The 20,352-nt window shown below is 44.2% G+C and overlaps 1 protein-coding gene across 4 annotated transcripts in view; it reads left to right on the forward strand.

Moving 5' to 3' along the window:
- The window catches only part of Fry (FRY microtubule binding protein), a 390,417-nt gene that overhangs the window by 238,663 nt on the left and 131,402 nt on the right, over positions 1–20,352 (forward strand). For all 4 annotated transcript variants that reach the window (XM_050161917.1, XM_050161914.1, XM_050161915.1 and 1 more), the window contains 8 exons: positions 907–999; positions 1,095–1,193; positions 3,065–3,166; positions 8,585–8,688; positions 9,189–9,297; positions 11,089–11,175; positions 16,070–16,241; positions 17,634–17,766. In XM_050161917.1, coding sequence (XP_050017874.1) covers positions 907–999; positions 1,095–1,193; positions 3,065–3,166; positions 8,585–8,688; positions 9,189–9,297; positions 11,089–11,175; positions 16,070–16,241; positions 17,634–17,766 — 899 coding nt within the window. The remainder of the gene's footprint in view (positions 1–906; positions 1,000–1,094; positions 1,194–3,064; positions 3,167–8,584; positions 8,689–9,188; positions 9,298–11,088; positions 11,176–16,069; positions 16,242–17,633; positions 17,767–20,352) is intronic.

Raw genomic sequence — 20,352 nt, forward strand, 5'->3', positions numbered from 1 at the left:
TAGAATAATGCAGGGGTCCTATGCCCCAGAGGCTCCAGTCCACATCAGTCTGTCTCAGGGACTGCATAGGCATAGATCATTCAACCTGGGATGAGATTTGGTACAGGGCTATACTGAAGACCTTAGGAATTCTCTTTGCTAGTTTTTTTGCTAGTATGACTGAACATGAAGGGTGAGAGTGGGTATCAATACATAAGCATGTAATAAGTGAAGCCACAGGAAGTCACTAGTATAAGGGAGCGGCTGGCAGTTAACCTTCCTCCAGAATGAGTCCCCAGGCAACCAAAATACACTCCTACTAGGCAGTAGCTTTGTAGGCAAAGAAAGTGGGGAAGTGTTCCAGAGGCTTCCTTGCATGAAGGGAAGCCAGCCAGACTTGCTTGAGAAATGATGAGATGAATAAACACACCTCAAATGTCAGGCCCGCAAGTAAACAGTTGTGTAGGAGGGAGGCTGCCCGAAGATGGACCTGACTGGAGTTTACTGTCGGCTGCCTCTCTCCTGGGATCTCTGTTTAGAGGCTGATCAGGGCCCAGGATCCCACAGAGGGTTAAGGAAGCCATAGAAATCTGTTGAGAATGAATGAATGAATGAATGAATGAATGAATGAATGAATCAACCAACCAACCAATCACCTGTGCCTACAAGTGTAGCTGTTAGTCCTTTCAAAACCAGCTGTTTGCCTGGTTTTGAAGTAGAAGCAGGAAGACAAAGAGAAAACAAGTCTTGGAAAAGTCCACTGGGGTCCCCACAAACATTAGATCCCCTACGAGTCCTTGGATAGGGTAAATTTAAAAGATCTCCAAATCTGCTGTGTCTGCACACAGGATATTGGGTTTACTCAAATGCATTTCTCGTGCCTACTCCAATCCCTGTTCCTTCCGGTGTTCTGCTTTTGTTCCCTAGGAGTGTGCACATTATTTCCTGGAAGTTAAAGACAAGGACATCAAGCATGCCTTGGCCGGGCTCTTTGTAGAAATCCTCGTCCCCGTGGCTGCTGTGAGTTCTGGTTTCCATTTCTTACAAGTTCTTCAACTTGGATGGCACACCCAACCGTTTCTTGAGTGGAATATTCACACGTGTCTCTGTTGTAGGCTGTCAAAAATGAAGTTAATGTCCCCTGCCTCAGGAACTTCGTGGAGAGCCTGTACGACACCACATTGGAACTGTCCTCCCGGAAAAAGCATTCCTTGGTTAGTAACCATGAGAGGAGCCAAGCGCTGTCCCAACTGGAGAGCCTGCAGCTCCTGGAAAGAAATCGCCTTGAAAGCAGGAAGGACCCCACACATGGGAGTGTGGCCCCGGCACCTCAGACTTCAGAGCTTACGGTTTAGCACAAACCCACGAACCACTGCAATATAAGGGGATCACACCACATCACCTCACGTGAACCTTCTAGTCTGATGGATTCACTGTTTGCTTTAGAGATTGGCTAAACTGAGTTTCTGTTTGAATTTCTGAGAAGTTTTTCAAATTTAAAGGCTAAAGTTTATAGCGACAGGTTCCCCTCTCCCTCACAGGAGCAAGCCTGCACTAACTATTCCTCTCTTGACACTCAGAATCAAAACTGAACACAGAAGGAGCGAGAAGTGGGCAATAGGCAGTTGCCTGCAGGCAAAAGTTCCTGAAGGTCGGAACGTAGTTTGTGGGAAGGCAGTGTACGGTTTTTCAAGTCGCTGTCCGGTGATGTAAACTCTGGTAAACTGCCAGGGGTGTGTCCACTATTAATAGCTGGCCACAGTACCAGCCTATGATGGTTTCCAAAGCACAAGCATCCTTGTCAGGGGCTGAGCCGGTCCCCAGTTGTTCAGCTGGTAGTGGTGACAACTTTGCTCATTTGCCGATACCCTGTGGTCACAGTGACAAACTGCTGGCATTTATTGACTGGCATAGAGATGCCTTCAATGGGCACAGTAGTCCAGAGTCCTCTCAGACTAAGTTTCTGTGGAGAAAAAGAATGCCGAGGTGAAGTGCAGAGCAGCAGCCAGACCAAGTAAATAGGTGTGTTTCTCTTTAAATCTCCCCCAGCCTTCAAGGTGTGTGCTACCTGGTTAAGGGAAGGATGAACTGTGTGCGCACATTCTTTGGGCGGCTGCCCGTTAGCTTTGCTGTCTTCTCCTGTTGCTGTGGGAAAGGGGCCCAGTGAGGCAGGAAAAGCACAGTAGCACCCCTGTTTATTCCATCGTGAGCAGATTCCTGCTGCGGTTACATTTGTCTTGGTGGTGTTTACCAGGACCATAACAGCTCTTTCAGGAAGCTCCCTGAATTACAGGAAGATTGCAGGAGAAAGTAAATATGTGTGTCTGCTGCTAAGACAAACCACTAGGTATTTATGAGTACAAAAGCCAATGGCATCTTCAGACTGAGTGGGCCTTCATGGCCGTCCTGGTTTGGTGCTCTGTTGCTGGGATAAAACGCGGACAAAGCGTAGCTTAGGGGAAAGAAGCGTGTATTTGCCTTAGAAGTTATAATCCATCATGGTGGGAAGCCAGGGCAGAACTGGAGGTAGTGACTGAGGCAGAGGCCATGGAGGAATGCTGCTTCCTGGCTTGTCCCCACAACTTGCTCACCCAGGACCCACCTGCCTAAGGATGGCACTGCCCACAGTGGGCTGTGGCCCCCTTATTAATTAGCAATTAAGACAATGTCCCATAAACATGGCCACAGGCCCATCTGATGGAGGCAGTTCCTCCTTCGAGGGTCCTCTTCCCAGTTGAGTCTAGTTTGTGTCAAGTTGACAAAAAGAACCAGCAATGCTGGTTGTTTATTTCTGTGGTTTAGAAGTTCGTAAGTGAAAACCAAGTCTGTGAATTGGCTTTTTGTATTATTATACAATAATAATTGCACAAACATATTGCCATATGTATATTACTAGTCAGAGTTCTAGATGATTCTATCCGGCCATTCTCAGAAAGCACCTATGAGCTCCGTGGTTGTGCAGCTTTCCTTTATTTGAGGCCACGTGGCCACAGAGGAGGTGACGAAGTTTTGTGTGCAGGAAGTGTATGTTTCCTGGTTTGTTGAGCTGTCAGTCATCACATGACCCCTGTTCCTTTCTTCTCAGGCCTTGTACCCCCTGGTAACCTGTCTTCTCTGTGTCAGTCAGAAGCAGCTATTCCTGAACAGGTGGCATGTTTTCCTCAACAACTGCTTGTCCAACCTTAAGGTTAGTATTTACCAACGCAACAACAGAAACCTTTTATTTAAGAAAGACGGCTCCATGAACTGCTGTTTATTTTGGTGTGTTTGAAACAAGGACTTAACCTTTGTTGCTCAGGCTGACCTCAAATTCACAGTCCCCCTCCCTCAGCCTCCCACGTGCTGGGATTACAGGTGCGAGCCACCACACCACGTTACAATAAGCGCCTGCTTAATGGAATGCATTCATCTGCCTAGAAACAAATCTGCAGATCTGGGGAAGGTATATCTGCTCTAGAAACATCCCTTTGGGGACAGAATTAAAACAACCACCCTAGAGATCTGTCTAGATATATAACTGTTGTCGTGTGTATCCAAGTGAGAGGAAAATGAAATGACAGTTGTACTTAGCTGACCCCAACAGGTGAAATTACTTCAGATATCCTGGGGCACCTGACCCTTAGGTCTAGGTAGATATTTTGGAAACAAAAGCTTCATTCTGTGGAAAGATTGCTCTAGCAGAGAGCAGTGCCTCCTGCCAGTCTTGTCTGTGATTCTGTCCTAAGCACTTACTGCTCTCCGGGTGGCCAGCACGGGTGCTGGGCAAAATGAGTAAAGCCCCAGTCCTTGGGGTCTAAGGAGCCTATGGTGGATTCTAATATTAACGTTAACATTGGCTTTGCATCAAATAGAAACATGCTTTCAATTTTAGTGACCCATTGACGCAGGACAAGTAGAGGAGAACCCTCTGTAATGTAAGAACAGGCACTCCTGGTGCAGTGATGCGTGCCAGTAATCCAAGCACTGGAGAAGCTGAGGCAGGAGGATTACAAAGTTAAGGCTAGCCTGAACTATGTATAGCAAGACCATTTTTCAAAAAGAAGAAAACGAGGGGCCATAGAGATGGCTCAGCAGTGAAGAGCACTGGCTGCTCTTGCAGAGGACCCAGGTTCAGTTCCCAGCACCCACATGGTGGCCTCAACAACCACCTGTAACTCCAGTTCCAAGGGATCTGACACCTTGTTCTGGGCCTCGATGGATACCAGAAACACAAGGAGAACACGGATGTACAAGCAGGCAAGATACAATGTGCATAAACTAAAATAAAGAACCTTTATGAATTATTTAAAAAACAAAATGCAAATCAAACGAATTCTTCACAGTCACTCTCCCCTGTGTCCAAAGCCATGGCTCCACTTCCTTCTCCGGTGCAATGTTTGCTACCATCATTAAAAAAAAAAAACCTAAAAATTCTTGCATGTGCTTATACATGCTGCCTTGTTTTGTGTTGTTTTCTTCCCCCAAGACATTTTAATTTGGGGAAGTACTTAAGATTAATTATGTTATTTTGTCATTTACTGTAATTATATAATAATCTACATGGACCTGATTTTAGCACTGACGATGCCCTGGCTCTAGGAGCTAATTGTGAAATCCAAGATTGCAATCGTTCGTTTCCTTCAAGTTGGCAGTGAAATCTAATAGCAGTGGGCAGAGAATGAGGTTTTCAAGTTCTGCACGAACCGAAATGCCTTTCAGGGTCGTCAGCGGTTACACTGTGGGCTCTCTCAGACATTCATCTGAGCACTTAGCAGTCGGCTGCAGCGCCCAAAAGCTGCCATTGCCACTTTCCCTAGTTGGTCCGCTTTTGCAGTTACTAATTCTAGTATTTTAAATGCGTCTTTTACAGATAGAAAATGGTCATTTTGTTCAAAACGGCACTAGTTTTTCATCAACATGATTCAAATCAAGAGTTACCTGGGAAAAGGGAACCTCAACGGAACTGGTGCTATCAGACTGGCCAACAGACAAATGTGTGGGGCACTGTCTTGATTAGTGACTGATGCAGGTGTGCCATCCCTGGGCTGGTGGTCCTAGATTCTCTAAGAAAGCAGGCTGAGCAAGTCCTGAGGACCAAGCTAGTAAGCAGTGTAAACAGATATTTCTTTGGGCCACCAGCTTACAAAAAATGACATGGAGACTTATTATTAATTATGAAAGTTCAGGTTTAGTTTAGGCTTATTCTTAAGTTATTTGTTTGTTTGTTTGTTTTCAAGAGAGGGTTTCTCTGTGTAGCCTTGGCTGTCTTGGAACTCACTCTGTAGATCAGGCTGGCCTCAAACGCATATGGACCCACCTGCCTCTTCTTCCGGAGTTCTGGTATTAAAGGCCCGTGCCACTGCCACCCAGCCCTAAGTAGTTCTTATAACTTAACTCATATATTTTCATCGACGTTCCTTTACATGGCTTGGTTACCTTTATTCTGCACTGTCCATCCTGTTTCCTCTCCTGTCTCCTGGTGTCTCCTGTGCACCTTCCCCTCCTCTTCCTTTCTCTTCCCGGAAGTCCCGCCTATACTTCCTTCCTACCTATTGGCCAGTCAGCTTTTTAATTCACCAATCACAGCAATCCATCTTCACACAGCACACAAATATCCACTGCAAAGCAGTGTTTCTCCATGGCCTCTGCATCGGTCTCTGCCTCCCCGTCCCTGCCTTGGTCTCATCATAGACTATTAGTTATAGGCCAAAAAACATGTTCCTTCCCCAAGTTGTTTTCGGTCCATGTTTTATCAGAGAAATAGAAAGGAACTAGAACAGATTTTTTTTTAATGATCAAGAATGCTTTCTGAATATATTTAATGTATCTGGGGTTAAAATTAAAATATTTTGTATACTAATTTATTGCTGTGGTCGAAAGAGCCAAGTTGTGTTTGAAACAGTAGGGCAGCTTGCTTTGAAAATGAATGATTTCAAAATTATAATATTCTTTAGAGTTCCTGTCAAAACCTTAAGGGGAAGCTGAATAAAGGGTTATTAACGGTCCCGGAAGGACCTGGGTGCAGACTCAGTCCATGCTCCCCTACACAGGCATTTCACCCATAAGATGCAGTGGCATTTCAAATGTATTTAATAAATAAAGCTTGCCTGAAGATCTGAGAGTAAAACAGCCCCACTGGTCAGCCTTATAGACCAGGTAATGGTAAAACACACCTTTAATCCCAATAGTCACACTAGTTGCCTTAGGAACCAGGTGGTACACACCTTTAATCCAAGCCCTAGAGAGAATATAAAACCAGAAAAAACAGCTCTCAGACACAGTCTCATTCTGAGATTCCTGGAGGCAGGATCACCATTTTAGACTGAGGCTGAGATAAGAGTCAATGTCTGACTGCTTTGCTTTTCGGATCTCCAGGCTGAACTTCAATTTCTCTGTCTGGGCTTTTATTAATTGTGCATCAATAGAAGGGTCTAAAACAAGAAATTGCTAACACTGAGAGGAGCCCATGGGACTGATGCTACAGAGACTGAACCGCATTCCAAACTCCAGCTCCAACATCAGGGTTAGCCCCACGCCCACTATCAGCATGAAAAGCTAGGAGCAACCTGATGCAGAAAAAGCCCCATGTCACACATGGGCACTAAACAGACTCCGTCTGTGAAGAGCTTTGTGTTGTATTCTGTAGGTGCTTTACACTCCAGGAAACATGGAAAAGCCACTGAATAGCCAAGACAAAGGCAAGGAGGGGCCTGGGGCAACAGCTCAGTGGTTAAGAGCCCTTGCTACTTCCAGAGCCCACATCAGGTGGCTCCTAACCACTTGTAACTCAAGCTCAAGGGGATCTGTTGCCCTCCTCCAGCCTCTACAGGCACCTGCACACATGCGCACATTCATGCGCACTAAAGATAAGGGTCTTTAAAAATAAATAAATGTCAGGAAATCCAGATGTGAAAATGGGCACCTGTGGTCCCAGCTTTGGGGAGACTGAGGCAGGAGAATTGCCATTTTTACACACACACACACACACACACACCCCACCTTTATCATTTTAAAATCCTCTTGTCCTGCACAATAACAATATGAGAATATACCAGTGAGGCCTAGATATTTTTTAATGTAACATTATTAGTTTCAATTCATTTAATGAATCAAAGCATTGTACAAGTCAGATCATTAACGGGCAAAAATCTCTTTTAAGCTTTGTATGTAAGAAGGCACATCTCAAAAGTTGGATTCCCTGCCCTTCCCTGAGCTAGACTAGTACATATAACATTTATGTAGAAGGGTAAGCAACTAAGAATATGAAAAATTCTTAAGTTTTTTGGCTTTTAAGTATTAATATATCCGTTATTTTAATGTTTTTCTTAATCTCGTGCTGGGTACTGAATTCAAGCATGCTAGGCAGCCATTTTATCACTAAGCTGTATTGTGCAATTTCTTTTGTTCTTTACATTGTTTTACAGGTATATATTGTATTTTGAGTTGTATTCCTACACACACCCCATGTCTCCTACTCTCCCTTCCCTTCCCTGCACCTCCTGTCAATTCTAGCTGTCCCCAGACAATTCCCTTCTACTTTTATTTAATATACACATTTTGACTTTGTGTGACTATGTTAAATTTCAGATCACAAGTGAGTGAGATCGTAAAACATTTGTCCTTCTGAGACCGGCTTAATCCACTCAGTTTGATTATCTCCAGCTGCACCCCTTTACCTGCAAACACATAACTTCATCCCTCTTTGTGGCTGAAAGGGAATTCTACTGTGATTGTGTATCACATTTTCCTTGTCCGTTTTGCTGTTGCTGGCTGCTGCGTGGAACACTGATGTGGAGGTGTTTCTGTAATGGGACCAGATCTAGTCCTAGGGCCTCAGTCAAACAGGACCTAGAGTTCTCTGGGTAAATACACAGGAGTAGCAGCGCTAGGTCTGATGGTAGATTTACTTAAAAAGCAGTAGACAGTGGAAGGTAGATATACCAGATATTAAAATATATTATAAGACTTTACTAATTAAACATCATTCACATTTCAGTAGACAAATAGAACAATAAGTAAATTAAACTGGGAGCAGATATAAATACATACTAATAAACTAATATATAATAATCCATTTTATATAATATTTATTTTATTATGATGTAATATGATGTGTTATATTTATTAATAATATTAATAATACAATAAACTAAGCAGGCACAAACACAAAAGTCTCTCCCACCCCCGCCTTAAGACACAGGAGCTGTTTTCTCTGTGTCTAGTTTATACCATGGTGTGTGGTACGTATTACTCTCAGTAGGCATTAGAGAATAATCATATGGTATGGGGGTAGAAGAACTAAAACTATAACAGTATTTACAAGGACATCATCTGTCATGGGAACCACATCCGATTCTTCTGTAAGTGCTATGCGATTCTGTTGGTTGCTTGGCCATCTCTTGAGTTTCCATTTTGGCAAAGACAGAATGAGGACTTCCCATGACATTCCTGTCTTGCCGTCACATTCATAGCCCTCGTGGATGAGTTATCCAATGACACTGGAAGGCAGATGGCCCAGGGTTGCCTGCGTCCCAACCACACCCACCTTTCCCAAGCTGCTTAGGGAACACTCTCCTGCCTGGACCACCATCCCACAAGTAATCGTACATTTTGGATTCTGTTACAGAACAAAGACCCCAAGATGGCTCGAGTGGCCCTGGAGTCTCTCTACAGGTTACTCTGGGTTTACATGATCCGAATCAAGTGTGAAAGCAACACTGCAACTCAGAGGTAAGGACAGGTGCACTCCGGCGAGCCTGTTCCTGGGGTCGGCCCGAGCCTGTTCCTGGGGTCGGCCCGAGCCTGTTCCTGGGGTCGGCCTTGGAACTGCACTGCTCAGTCATTGCACGGGCTGCTCGCCTTCCTTGTTGCCTACCCTATGCCAGTGAAAACATGCTCAGAGCTGATGGTTCCTGCAAGGCCTCAGGTATCGGAGCTTCACCGCTGCCTTCGCAGCCTTTGCCAAAGCGTTAGTCTCCGCCAGGACTGATAGGGTCTGCGGCTGGACGGCATTTGGTACACTGAGGAAGGAAGCAGCTGTCTGTCATTTTCCAACTGCTATGGATAGAAAAAAAAATGTCTTCATAGAGTAATTATGCTAATAGGAAGGGTTTGGTTCTTTTTTTTTCCCCCTTCTGATACTAAGATAGGATGAAATGCGAACATCTCCCTGACAGCTAGATCTCAGCCAATCTCGCTTGTTTTCTCTTTTTCCTGCCCTTATCTTCCAGCCGACTCATAACCATCACCACCACGCTTTTCCCCAAAGGGTCCCGCGGCGTTGTGCCCAGGGATATGCCTCTGAACATCTTCGTGAAGATTATCCAGTTCATCGCCCAGGTAAGGCACACATCGCTGCCGGTCTCCTTCAGGGGAAGTAAGAAACGAAACAGGCCATAGTAATCCTAATGTGTCCAGACTTCTCAGGAGGGCTCGTGTGCCCACACAGCTTACTGTCTTGCTTCAGTCAGATGAACACATCAAGTGCCTTCAGCAGCTAAGAGAGATGAGAGATGGAGTTTAAGCAATTCACCTAGGTCAGAGCCCACCAGGAAAGCTGCCTGTAGCACCGATGAGATCCTGAGTTGGTCCCGGCACTGACAGAAACGAGAAGACTTTAGTAGCAAGGACTCTTGGTCCCACTTTCCCCAGATTTCTGCTCTGTACTCTGTAAGTCAAGAGGAATCAAAAGGTCTGGCATCTGACAGAAATTTAGTTTTTTAAAAGGCAATCTAGTGAAATTGAAGAATCAATGTCAGTCCTCTCCTTTTCCTCCGTGAGGAGAAAATAATTCCATGGGGAAATTAGCATTTACCAGTTGTATCCTTCGCTCAAAATTAATTTACTTTGAAAAGAGATTTCAGTGATATTAAAGCTAGTGTGGCTGTAATATTTACTAAAATTTTTACTTGCGGGGAGGGGTTGGTGAGCTGAACCCGAGACCCCTCTCGTGCCAGGTGCGCACTCCCCTGCTGAAGGGCGCCCCAAGTCCACTGTTTTATTTAGTATTGAGACAGTGTCTCATTTTTTAACCTTGACTGGCCTCTAACTAGCTCTGTAGACCAGGGTTACCTCCAATTCACAATCCTCCTGTGTCTGCCTCCCACGTGCTAGAATTAAGCACACGTACCTGGCTGCCTTTTTCTCTTAAAAACACTTAGTGGGTACAATCTTTGACCCCTCCCCCCTTTGACCTCTGCGAGTTTCCTGTCCTAGCCTGGCCTTTGTCACTAGCAAACCTTTTACCTCAAACCAAAGAACATCTTCCATCTTGGTTTCTTTATCTCAAAAGCTAAGGTAGAGATTCTTGCCCGGTAGGCCACAGAGTATTATATGCTCAAAGGAGACTACCGGTCTGCAACTGTTGCTGAAGGGCTTGCTGCTGCTATTCATATAAAGATGTAAGATTCGGTGCACAGGCTGTTTGATACCTAGCAGCTCTCTCTCTCTTGGGGCTCTGAGGGACTTCTTTAATATGGATCCTTAGAGAAAGGGCATTGCTTACTCTGCACACGGAAAATTTCGTAGGACTTTTCCAAATGTAGTCATGAGGTATATGTGCTTTGGCTGTTCCGGAATACTGTATAGAAAATGAACATGTCCTATCATAATAGTTACTGGCTTGTATGGCCAGGCCCCACCTTAAATGGTATGTCTTATGTCTTAAATCTTCTTCCTCCACCCCCGGGTTAATTTTTATGTACGAGCCAGAGGATGTTTTCGAAGTTAAAGAACGGAGGAAAATGGTCATTTTGTAGTGATATCATTAAAAATATCTTTCTCCGCTGAGTTTCAAAAAGTTATCAACATGTATAGGACAAGGGGGAAGAATCTAGGCTGTTTTGGGTCCAGATGCCCAGTGGTTGTATGTTTTTGGTATTTGGTTCTGTGGCTCCAGCCTCCCTGTGCTCACGGAGCTGATTCTGTGCACTACTCAAGAAACTGCACCTCCTCAGGCAGTTCCGATACACCCGATCTTCCTTCGGGGGCTCCCCGTGACCCATAAAAATTAGGAAACACCCCAGCTGCATATGGGGCAACTTGCATATAGTGCTAAACTCAGCATTCCGCATTTTTATTTTGTTTGTTTCCTCCCACCCCACTCCCCCGCTACGCACCACCCCCCTCCAGGAGCGTCTGGACTTTGCAATGAAGGAAATCATTTTCGACTTTCTTTGCGTGGGAAAGCCAGCCAAGGCTTTTAGCCTCAATCCAGAGGTATGAAAGATTCGTCTGTGCAAACCTTATTCACAGAGCCCATACCTTTGCTCTGGAAGTCTGGGGGGCTTGGGTGGGGAAGGAGAAGTGCCTCTCAAGGGTCTTGAGACACAGAAACTGTTTTCTCTGTGTCCTGTTTTGGACGTCAGTTTTTTTTTTTCAGGAGTAAATTTTGAGGTGAACTGCTTCAGGATGACCCAATGCCCGTGCATTGTAGTCTTCTGCTCTTGTCAAAGGGGAATCATTCTTGCCCCAAAGAGTGCGTGACAAAGACTGGCTAGTGTGGGGATGTGATGAGCAGATGGGTAAACACAGGGAGTGGTGAGATTCCTCCAACACAGTGAAATTAGATAACCAAGTGGACAAACATCGTTCCGTGACAGCATGCCAGCGCGAGGTCCCGGCACCTCGCGGAGATGAGTCCCTGGTGGGTGTTACATCTCCGTGGAGCTCTAGGCTCAGCAAATGAATGGCAATTTGGTCTTAATCTTTTCAACACCAGCAGCCCCTAGAAACACGCCGGCCAAGCGGCCTCTTTGCAGCCCTTTCTCTGTGAGATTATGAAAAGCACACTGGACCGAAAGCCAGAAGCTGGTTTTGCCACCTGTCGTGGGCTCAGCTTCTTTTTCTAGCCATGTGACCTCTACTTCTGACCCTCGGCTTGTCCTCTGTTAAAATGGGCAAGTACTTTTCTAGGTCCCTGCCCAGAAGCTTGATACTGGAACTAACTCACTGCAAACTGAAAGGGCATGGAGGAGAAAGAAAGCGAGGCCAGGGAAAGAAATCCCATACCGTAGAGATTACCGACTGCTTCTCTCTGCCCTCACTGTGACAGCCTGCTCCTTCTTCCAGTCATTACGGGAAGGGGATGAGAGGCTCCGCACAGCTCCTGAGCTGCCCCTACATCCTCTGCCCCTTCCCACCGTACCCTGAACCCTCCTGATTGCCACATTTCTGCTAACAGAACAAGAAACTAAAATATGGGAGTTTCTTGTTGTGGCTGATGACCTCATGGGCTTCTGGAATGGCTGCCATCACAGTCAGCAGGTCAGGAGAAAGTCAAAACCAGGGGCCCCTTCGAGGTCCAGAGCTGGGCGATAACAGAATTCTCACGTGGGCAACATGCCCGACATCTTCTTCATAACTCAGTAGTTACAAATTTACTATTTTAACAAGTCTCAGAATTACTGGGTTACTTGTACTAGTCAGGGTTTCTATTGTTGCAATGAAACACCATGACCAAAAGCAAGCTGGGGAGGAAAGGGTTTCTTTGGCTTATACATCCATATTGTACTTTATCATTTAAGGAATCAGACAGGAGCTCAAGTAGGGCAGGAACCTTAAGGGTCACAAAGCTAAAATTTAAATTGCCAGGTTTGGCAGTAAATGCCTGTCTTAGTTAGGGTTTCTATTGCTGTGAAGAGACACCATGACCACGGCAACTCTATAAGGGAAAACATTTAATTGAGATGGTGGCTTATAGTGTCAGAAGGTTAGTCCATTATCATCATGGTGGGACGCCTGGCAGCATTCAGGCAGACATGGTGCTGGGTAGATCTTGATCAGAATGCAACAGGAAGTGGACTGTGTGTCACACTGAGGGAAGCTTGAGCACAAGAGACCTCAAAGCCTGGCCACACAGTGACACACTTCCTCCAACAAGGCCACCCCTACTTCAACAAGGCCACACCTCCTAATATTACCACTCCCTTTGAGAGCCATTTTCTTTCACAACACCAGTGCCTTTGCCCACTGGATCATCTTGCCCGCTCTCTTCTATGTCTCTTCCTCTTGTAGGAGCATAGAAGAATCTGCCTATTACTAACTGACAGCTATAAGCCCAAAAGGTTACATGTGACTGCACATCCTGCATGTCTCCAGGGAAGGACATGACTGGAGCAGCAAGGGAATGAAGCAAAGATAAACACAGAGAAAAACAGGACAGAAAGCTGGGATTTCTGTGGTCCAGGCCCTCGGCAAAGAAGCTGCAGCACTCTGGAAGTTCAGAGTGTTTATTATATAGAGTTGAACAGCAAGGCAGCAGTGGCATACAGCTGGACAAAGGAAACAGGGTTATTGCTTCTAGATAAACAAGGAGATCCTTGGATCAAGAGGCGAGGTTTGGCTGCTCTTGCTCTGTAAGGGAGCAGTCTTCAGGCCGTAAACATCTCACAGGGAGAAAACTATAGTAGATGTGTTCTGCCCACACTGTCAGTACTCACACTCAGCCAACTGAGGCAGTATTTACCATTTTTCTATGCTCCTCACCCCAGGGGAAAGGCTTTAGCATTCCTCTGTGGGTCTGAGGCTCTGGGGTCTTTGACATGGCCCGCTCAGGTCAACACACACATTCGCACAGGATTTCACACGCACAAGCTTCCTCCGTTTCGTACACATGGTCCCCCTGAGAAGCAGGCACGCGATGGCCAGTGAAAGAGAAGCTGCACAGCCGGTGAAAACGCTGCTGCTGGGGACAGTTTCTCAGAGAGCAGCCAGATTGGCTCTTCAGGAGCTGCTTACTGGTGTGTTGTTTTATCATACAGGGTCTCACACTGGCCTTGAATTGGCTGTATTGCTGAGCAAGACTATAAGCGCTTGACCATCCTGCCCCAGCCTCTGAAGTATAGGGACTACAGGCAAACACCATCATCCCTGGCTCCATGTTTTTGAAATCAGCTTGTGTAACAAGGCTCAGAGACCTACAGGGATATCTTAAAACCAAGTGTGTCAAACACAACTCAACAATTAGGTAGTTTCTAGGTAATGGCCATACTTGGTTTGGGCCTGTCTATGTGCTGTATACATGTCCATTATCATGAGAAATGCGTATCTGTGAGATGCACTTTTGAGTGGTCATTTTCTCTCATTTTTGCCCTGATCTTAAAAAAAAAAAAAACATGAAACTGGAGATTTATTCAATGCTAGAGGCAAGAAAAGAAGAAATAGAGTACTGATAGGCTGGGAATTAAAGTACAAGAAGTTTTTTCATTGATGAGCAAATACAGTGCAAAGGAGCCGTGCATGGCTGGACACACCTGTGATCCCACAGCAGTTGAGAGATGGAAGCATGAAGATCAGGAGTCAGTTCCATAGGGAGTTCAAGGCCAGCCTGGGCACATGAGACCTGTAACAATAGAACAATGCTAGCACAAATGAAGATGTCACTTGTTTTAAAAAAGAAAGAAAATATCCAATGATTTGGAGTTGATGCATGACTTTAGGAAGATTTCAGGATACAAGATAAATAAGGAATATATTTATATATCCTAGTAATGAATAAACAAATTAAATAATTTACAGTATTGATGAAAAGAAAGTAGCCAGAAATAAAATAGACAAAATGTGTAAACTACTTATATATTTTTTTATTTCAAAAACTAAAAAATATTGAACAAAGGCAAAGATCCAAATAGGTAGAGATAAGTACTGTCTATAGCAAATCGAAAGACTGGCCATTGTTGAGTTCTCTTACCCTTAACTGACTTAAATGTTTTAAGTTATCATCTTAATAATAATCTGGCTTATATTCCCTATAGCTTCTCTTAAAATTAAATTTGACATGGGACATCAAACTACTAAAATAACATAATTCAGAGACAGGAGACTAGCATCACCTGATTTTAAGGCCTAGTATAAAATCAGTATAAAAGTGGCGGTGGATTTTTTAAAAAGGACCCCTAAGGATGGGAGATTAGAGATAGAGTCACACATGAATGGTTGTCTGATTTCCAATTATGGAAATACAGTCACTGAGTAAAAGTCTTTCCACTAAGTGGTGCTGGACAATTGGATGTGCACCTTGCAAAACAACAAATTCCAGTCCACAGTTTTCACTGTAAGCAGGGAAAAAGAAGCTTGAAATGGATTGTGCAACCTAAACATAAACCCAACACTGTAAATCTTCCAGGAAAAAAAAAGTGCAAACTTTTGTGACCCTCGAATGAGCAAAACTTTCTAGAACACAAAAATCAAAAATCACAGAAAGCCAATAAATTGAGTATATGCTTTCAAGTTTGCATGTTGATAAGGCATCTGGTAGGAGTCGTAGCATGGGAGAAAATATTTTCACATCCCCCACAAGGTTCTCCTTTCCCGATTATACAAAGAACTCTTGTAATCAATAATATGAAAATAAACATCGCACTTCTAAAGTGAGCAAAATCAATAGTTTCTTCATCCGAGAAGAGGCAGAAGCGGCCAGTAGGCCTGTGAGGAGATGGTCAATGAAGGGGATCCCCAGGGGAATTTCAGATAAAGATGATGGTGAGATGTACTGGGGTGGGAGCTGGAGCAGCAAGGCCTGATCCTGTTTGATTGACAGTGATGCAGAGAGCAGATGCTGTGACCTGCCTTGAACAAGCTCCGTGGTTCAGCTGGACTTTACAAGTTCACGTCCCTATGTGTTTCCATAGGTTTGATGACTTTCCGTTTCTAAAATTTATTCTCAAACTTGCTGGCCTTTGTAATCAGAGATCAATAACAGATAGTGGCTGGCTGTGGGAGGCAGAAGCAGGTGGATCTTTGAGAGCTGAGGCCCGCCTGGCCTACATAATGAATTCCAGGCCAGCCAGGGCCACGTAGTAACTGGTTCATCTCAAAATAAGTAAAATAATCAGAGATATTTAGTTTGTGGTTCATATTTGGAACTCAGTATCTTTGCACTGTCTTTGAATTAAAATCTATGGTGTCCCTTTCTGTGAAGCATTGAGTCAGTTGTGGGACTCAGTTTGACTTAGTGCAGCCGCCTCCAGGATGAGGACCCCTATCTCTTTGCTGCTCTCCCTCCACACACAGACGCACTAGAAATTTGGTGAGCATCTTCCTGGCTGTTTCCCCATGACTAATCCTATTGGATTATTCTAGTTGACGGGGTCTTTGCTTGCGCCTCTTACAGAGAATGAACATCGGTTTGCGCGCATTCTTGGTGATCGCCGATAGCTTACAACAGAAGGACGGTGAGCCGCCTATGCCGGTCACAGGAGCTGTGCTCCCATCGGGAAACACCCTGAGAGTAAAGAAAACATATTTAAGTAAGACGCTCACAGAAGAGGAAGCCAAAATGATAGGTGGGTATGGATCCCTGAAAAAAAAAAAAAAAAACACTCTCAGCTCCTTGCTGGAAGTGAGAGGAACTCAGAAAAAAAAAAAAAAAAAAAACACCAAATCTTTGCCAAGTAGCAGTGAGACATTCCTACACTGTTGTGGTGACGGATTCCTGCTGGGGTCTGACCCTGGAGCTCTTTAAACTCCTTAGGACTTCCTGGTAAATATTTTGCCATTTTGTGTTGGCCTTTCATCTGGGTCCTTGTAAACATCTAATATTGGTTATTGGTTAACTACATTGTACAGTAAGTTTCCAACAATCTTATTTATGATTTGTTCATTAAATTATTTTTCAAAGAAAATTTCTTCCTTTTTTTTGAGTAACACTGGTCTAATTTGTATTGTAAGATGCCAATTCCCACAAACACTTCAGGAGAACTTTTTTTCTCTGGTATATCTTCCTGAATCCTAAATTCCAAAGATATAAAAGAAACATGTGCAGAAGTTTTCACTTTAACATTAGTTTTGTTATAGGCAATGAGTTCAAAAGACTTTATGCATGAGAAATGGCTACTTACTTTGTTAAAGTGTGATGTCAGTTTTGTTTGGTATGTGGTGTGTGTGTGTGTGTGTGTGTGCGTGCGTTGTCGTCTAACTGTAGGAACACTCGTATCACACTCAGTGGGGACAATACATTTCCCTCATCTTAAAGTTTATAAGTGGAGTCAATATGTTTATTTTACTAATGAATCTGCCCACGCATTTCAGGCAACAATATACAATTGTTAAACTCTTAACCCCAAATGAGAATTATCACTTATTCATGTCATTGCTAATGCTAGTGGGTTTTCTTGTTAATCAGAAGCAAATCAAAATTCAAAAGCAAAATTAGTTACTTTAACTTTTATGGAGAACATTTCTCATTGAAATATTAGAATTAGGAGGACTGGAGAGTTGCCTCATTGGTTAAGAGCACTGGCTGCTCTTGCCAGGGACCCAGGGTGGGTTCCCAGCACCCACATGGCAGCTCACAACTGCCTGTAACTATAGTCCATAGGACCCAATGCACTCTTCTGGTCTCCACAGGTACTACACACATGTAGTCATGTGGTGCAGACATGTACATAAAGACAAAAGCACTCACATAAATAAAGTAAAAAGTAAACAAACATTTAAAAAGCATTACAACTCTTGTTAAGTAAGTTGAAACAGTTATTTGGCAAACACTGGCAAAGTGCAGGGCAGTGCACTCGAGCTAGGCAGGCAGAAATGGAACCACCCTCAGCCCTCCTGTTCAAGGAAATCCCAGATGCAGAGGACCCTCCTTGAAGAGGCAATTTTGCGGCACTTGGGTAGAGCAGGATACGATTCTTTGATACATGCAGTTAAAAGTGTGATTAACGCATGTGTTTCAGGAATGTCCTTGTATTACTCTCAAGTCCGCAAGGCCGTAGGCAACATCCTGAGACACCTTGATAAAGAAGTGGGACGTTGCATGATGCTGACCAACGTCCAGATGCTAAACAAAGAGCCGGAAGACATGATCACGTGAGTACCGCCAAGGCGACTCACGGGCTGCAGGATCCGAGCGGACATTCCTCTTGTCTTCTACTCAACTGGGGTTCTAGGGGTGGTAAAACATATGTAGCAATGTTATTTGCCTGAATGCCAGTTCAAAGCTGAGGTTGGCCTCTTTTGGTTATATCTTGAGTACCATTAAGCCGGCAAGTTAGAAAATGGGGCTTGCAGCTCATTACTGATCCATAAAAGGGCATCTTGTACCTTTCTTTGAGCCGGAGTCTCACCATGTAGCCCTGGCTGACTTGGAATTCACTATGTAGACCAGGCTGGATAGTCTTCTGCCTCTGTCTCCTGAGTGCTGGGACTAAAAACATGTGTCCCTCCAACCCATGCCAACTATTTTAACTGGTGCTTCAACTTTTTTGTAAGGTCCTTCTTTCTTTATAATCAACCAGCTTGAAAACACCAAATAAGGCTAAGAATTTTCTTTTCAACTAAAAATTTAAGACAGATTTTGAGTGGAAAATAGCTTGTTTCTTTTCTTTCTTTCTTTAAGGGGGAATTTCAGGGAACCACACAAACATTTAGAAGAGGGTAATGGGAAGAGCCGGCTGGTCTGAGGTAGTGTTTGAGGCGGATTCACCACTCTCCCTGCCCCGGGCAAGGAATTCACTTGGTCATGGCACACAGTGTTTTGCGTAATCCCCATTCTTTATTTGTTTTGTGCCACATTAAAAATAAAAAAGAAAAAGAAAAGAAAAGGAAAAAGCTTGGCAGTGGTGGTTCACACCTTTAATCCCAGCACTTGGGAGGCAGAGGCAGGTGGATCTCTGTGAGACTGAGGTCAGCCTGGTCTACAGAATGAATTGTAGGATAGCCAGAGCTACAGAGAGAAACCCTGTCTCAAAAAAACTAAATAAATAAATAAAATAACTAATAAAAGTTTTTAACATCTGCTAATAAATTTCCTTTTTCAAAAGTATGTCCCTTTGGGGGACATTCACATGCTCCCATAAAATCCCATAGACCAAAGCCTGTGTTAATAAAAAGAAACCATGCGTCCATTTGGTTTCTAATATAGGCTTTCTTTGCCAGTTGAAAACGGATGGCAGAGTTCCCTGTACACTTTAGGCTGCACGGGGTCATCTGTCTTCCGATAGGTAAGAAAAAGATCCCAGCTGTTGAAAACATCTGGTGATCAAGGCAGGGATACTGGATAGACACCGTCCGCTACAGATGACAAACGTGGAGCTATCATTAGAGTGTCAGCAGACACTGGGGGTGTCGGGTGATGGCATCTCTGTCTAGGTGGGAAGCCACAGTGGACGCTCCTCCTCTCTGCAGGCTTCCTGCAGATCATGCAGAAGGTCCTTGGGAAAGGAGAGGAAACAACCCATGGCTGTCCACACTCATGTTTGATTTTCCTTCTCTGAGGGGAATATTTAAAGACTTGGCTTTACTGTGTTCTTTAGTATTTTCTTTACAGTGCTAGGGCGGGACCTCAGACCTTGTACATGCTTGGAAAGGATGCCAATCACTGGGATGTATCCCAGTCCTGTATTCATTTTTTTAACATTTATTTTTATCTTTGTGTGTGTGTGTACACATGTGTGCGTGCACACAGTGAGTATATAAGTGCATTGCCTTTTGAGACTAGAAGAGGGGGATCATAACCCCCTAGAGCTGAAGTTTCAGATAGTAGTAACCACCCAATATGGGTACTGGGAATTGAACTCGGGCCCTCTGCAAAAGGACACTCTTAACCTCTGGACCACCTCTCCAGCCTCTTCTGCTGCTACCCTGTATTCATTCTTAACATGCTTAAGATATTGGCATTCTTACCACAGAAGCATCATTGCAGATAACGCCAAGGAGTAAATCTGCTACTTGACATTGATGATTAAACATAGAGAATTGATTCTGCTTGTTGCATTTCAGTCCTGAGGACAGTTGGGGTACTGTTCCAGAGTGATTGCATCTGTCTGTGCCCCTTTGTGTTTTCATTACTGAGTCTGTGTTCCACAGTTGCATTAATTTGGTACCACATTTATATTTATCTCTGAAGACCAAATTGTCAGAATTTTTATATGTTGCTGTAGATTATTGCTCCGGTTCCTTGGGAGACTCTGAGAGTAGTATTTGTCAACTTGAAAGTAACTAGAGTCACCACCTGGAATGAGGGTGGTCCCTTGAAGCATTGCCTCCTTCAGATTGTCCTGTGGCCATGTTTGTGGGCATTTTCTTGCTGGCTAATTGATATAAGAGGGCCCAGCTCACTGTGGGTGGGGCCACCCCCAGGCAGATGGGCCTGTGCTGTATAAGAAAGGAAGCTGAGCAGGCCCTGGGGAGCAAGCCTATAAGCGGCATTCCTCTGTACTCTTTGCTTCAGTCTCTGCCTTGAGGTCTTGCCCTGACTTCCCTCAGTGATGGGTTATTGCCTGAAGTGTAAGATGAAATAAACACTTTTCTCTCTAAGTCACTCTTGGTCATGATATTTAACATAAGAACAGAAAGCAAACTATAGCATGTATCATTATAAAAAAAGACTTATTTGAAAACACTTAATTGAAGCATAATTCATCAGGGGGAGAAATTTCTAGATGTCTTGCTGCT

The sequence above is a fragment of the Alexandromys fortis genome, unplaced genomic scaffold (genome assembly GCF_014885135.2).
Source record: "Alexandromys fortis isolate MF-2015 unplaced genomic scaffold, M_Fortis_MF-2015_v1.1 scaffold_118, whole genome shotgun sequence".
Taxonomy (NCBI): domain Eukaryota; kingdom Metazoa; phylum Chordata; class Mammalia; order Rodentia; family Cricetidae; genus Alexandromys; species Alexandromys fortis.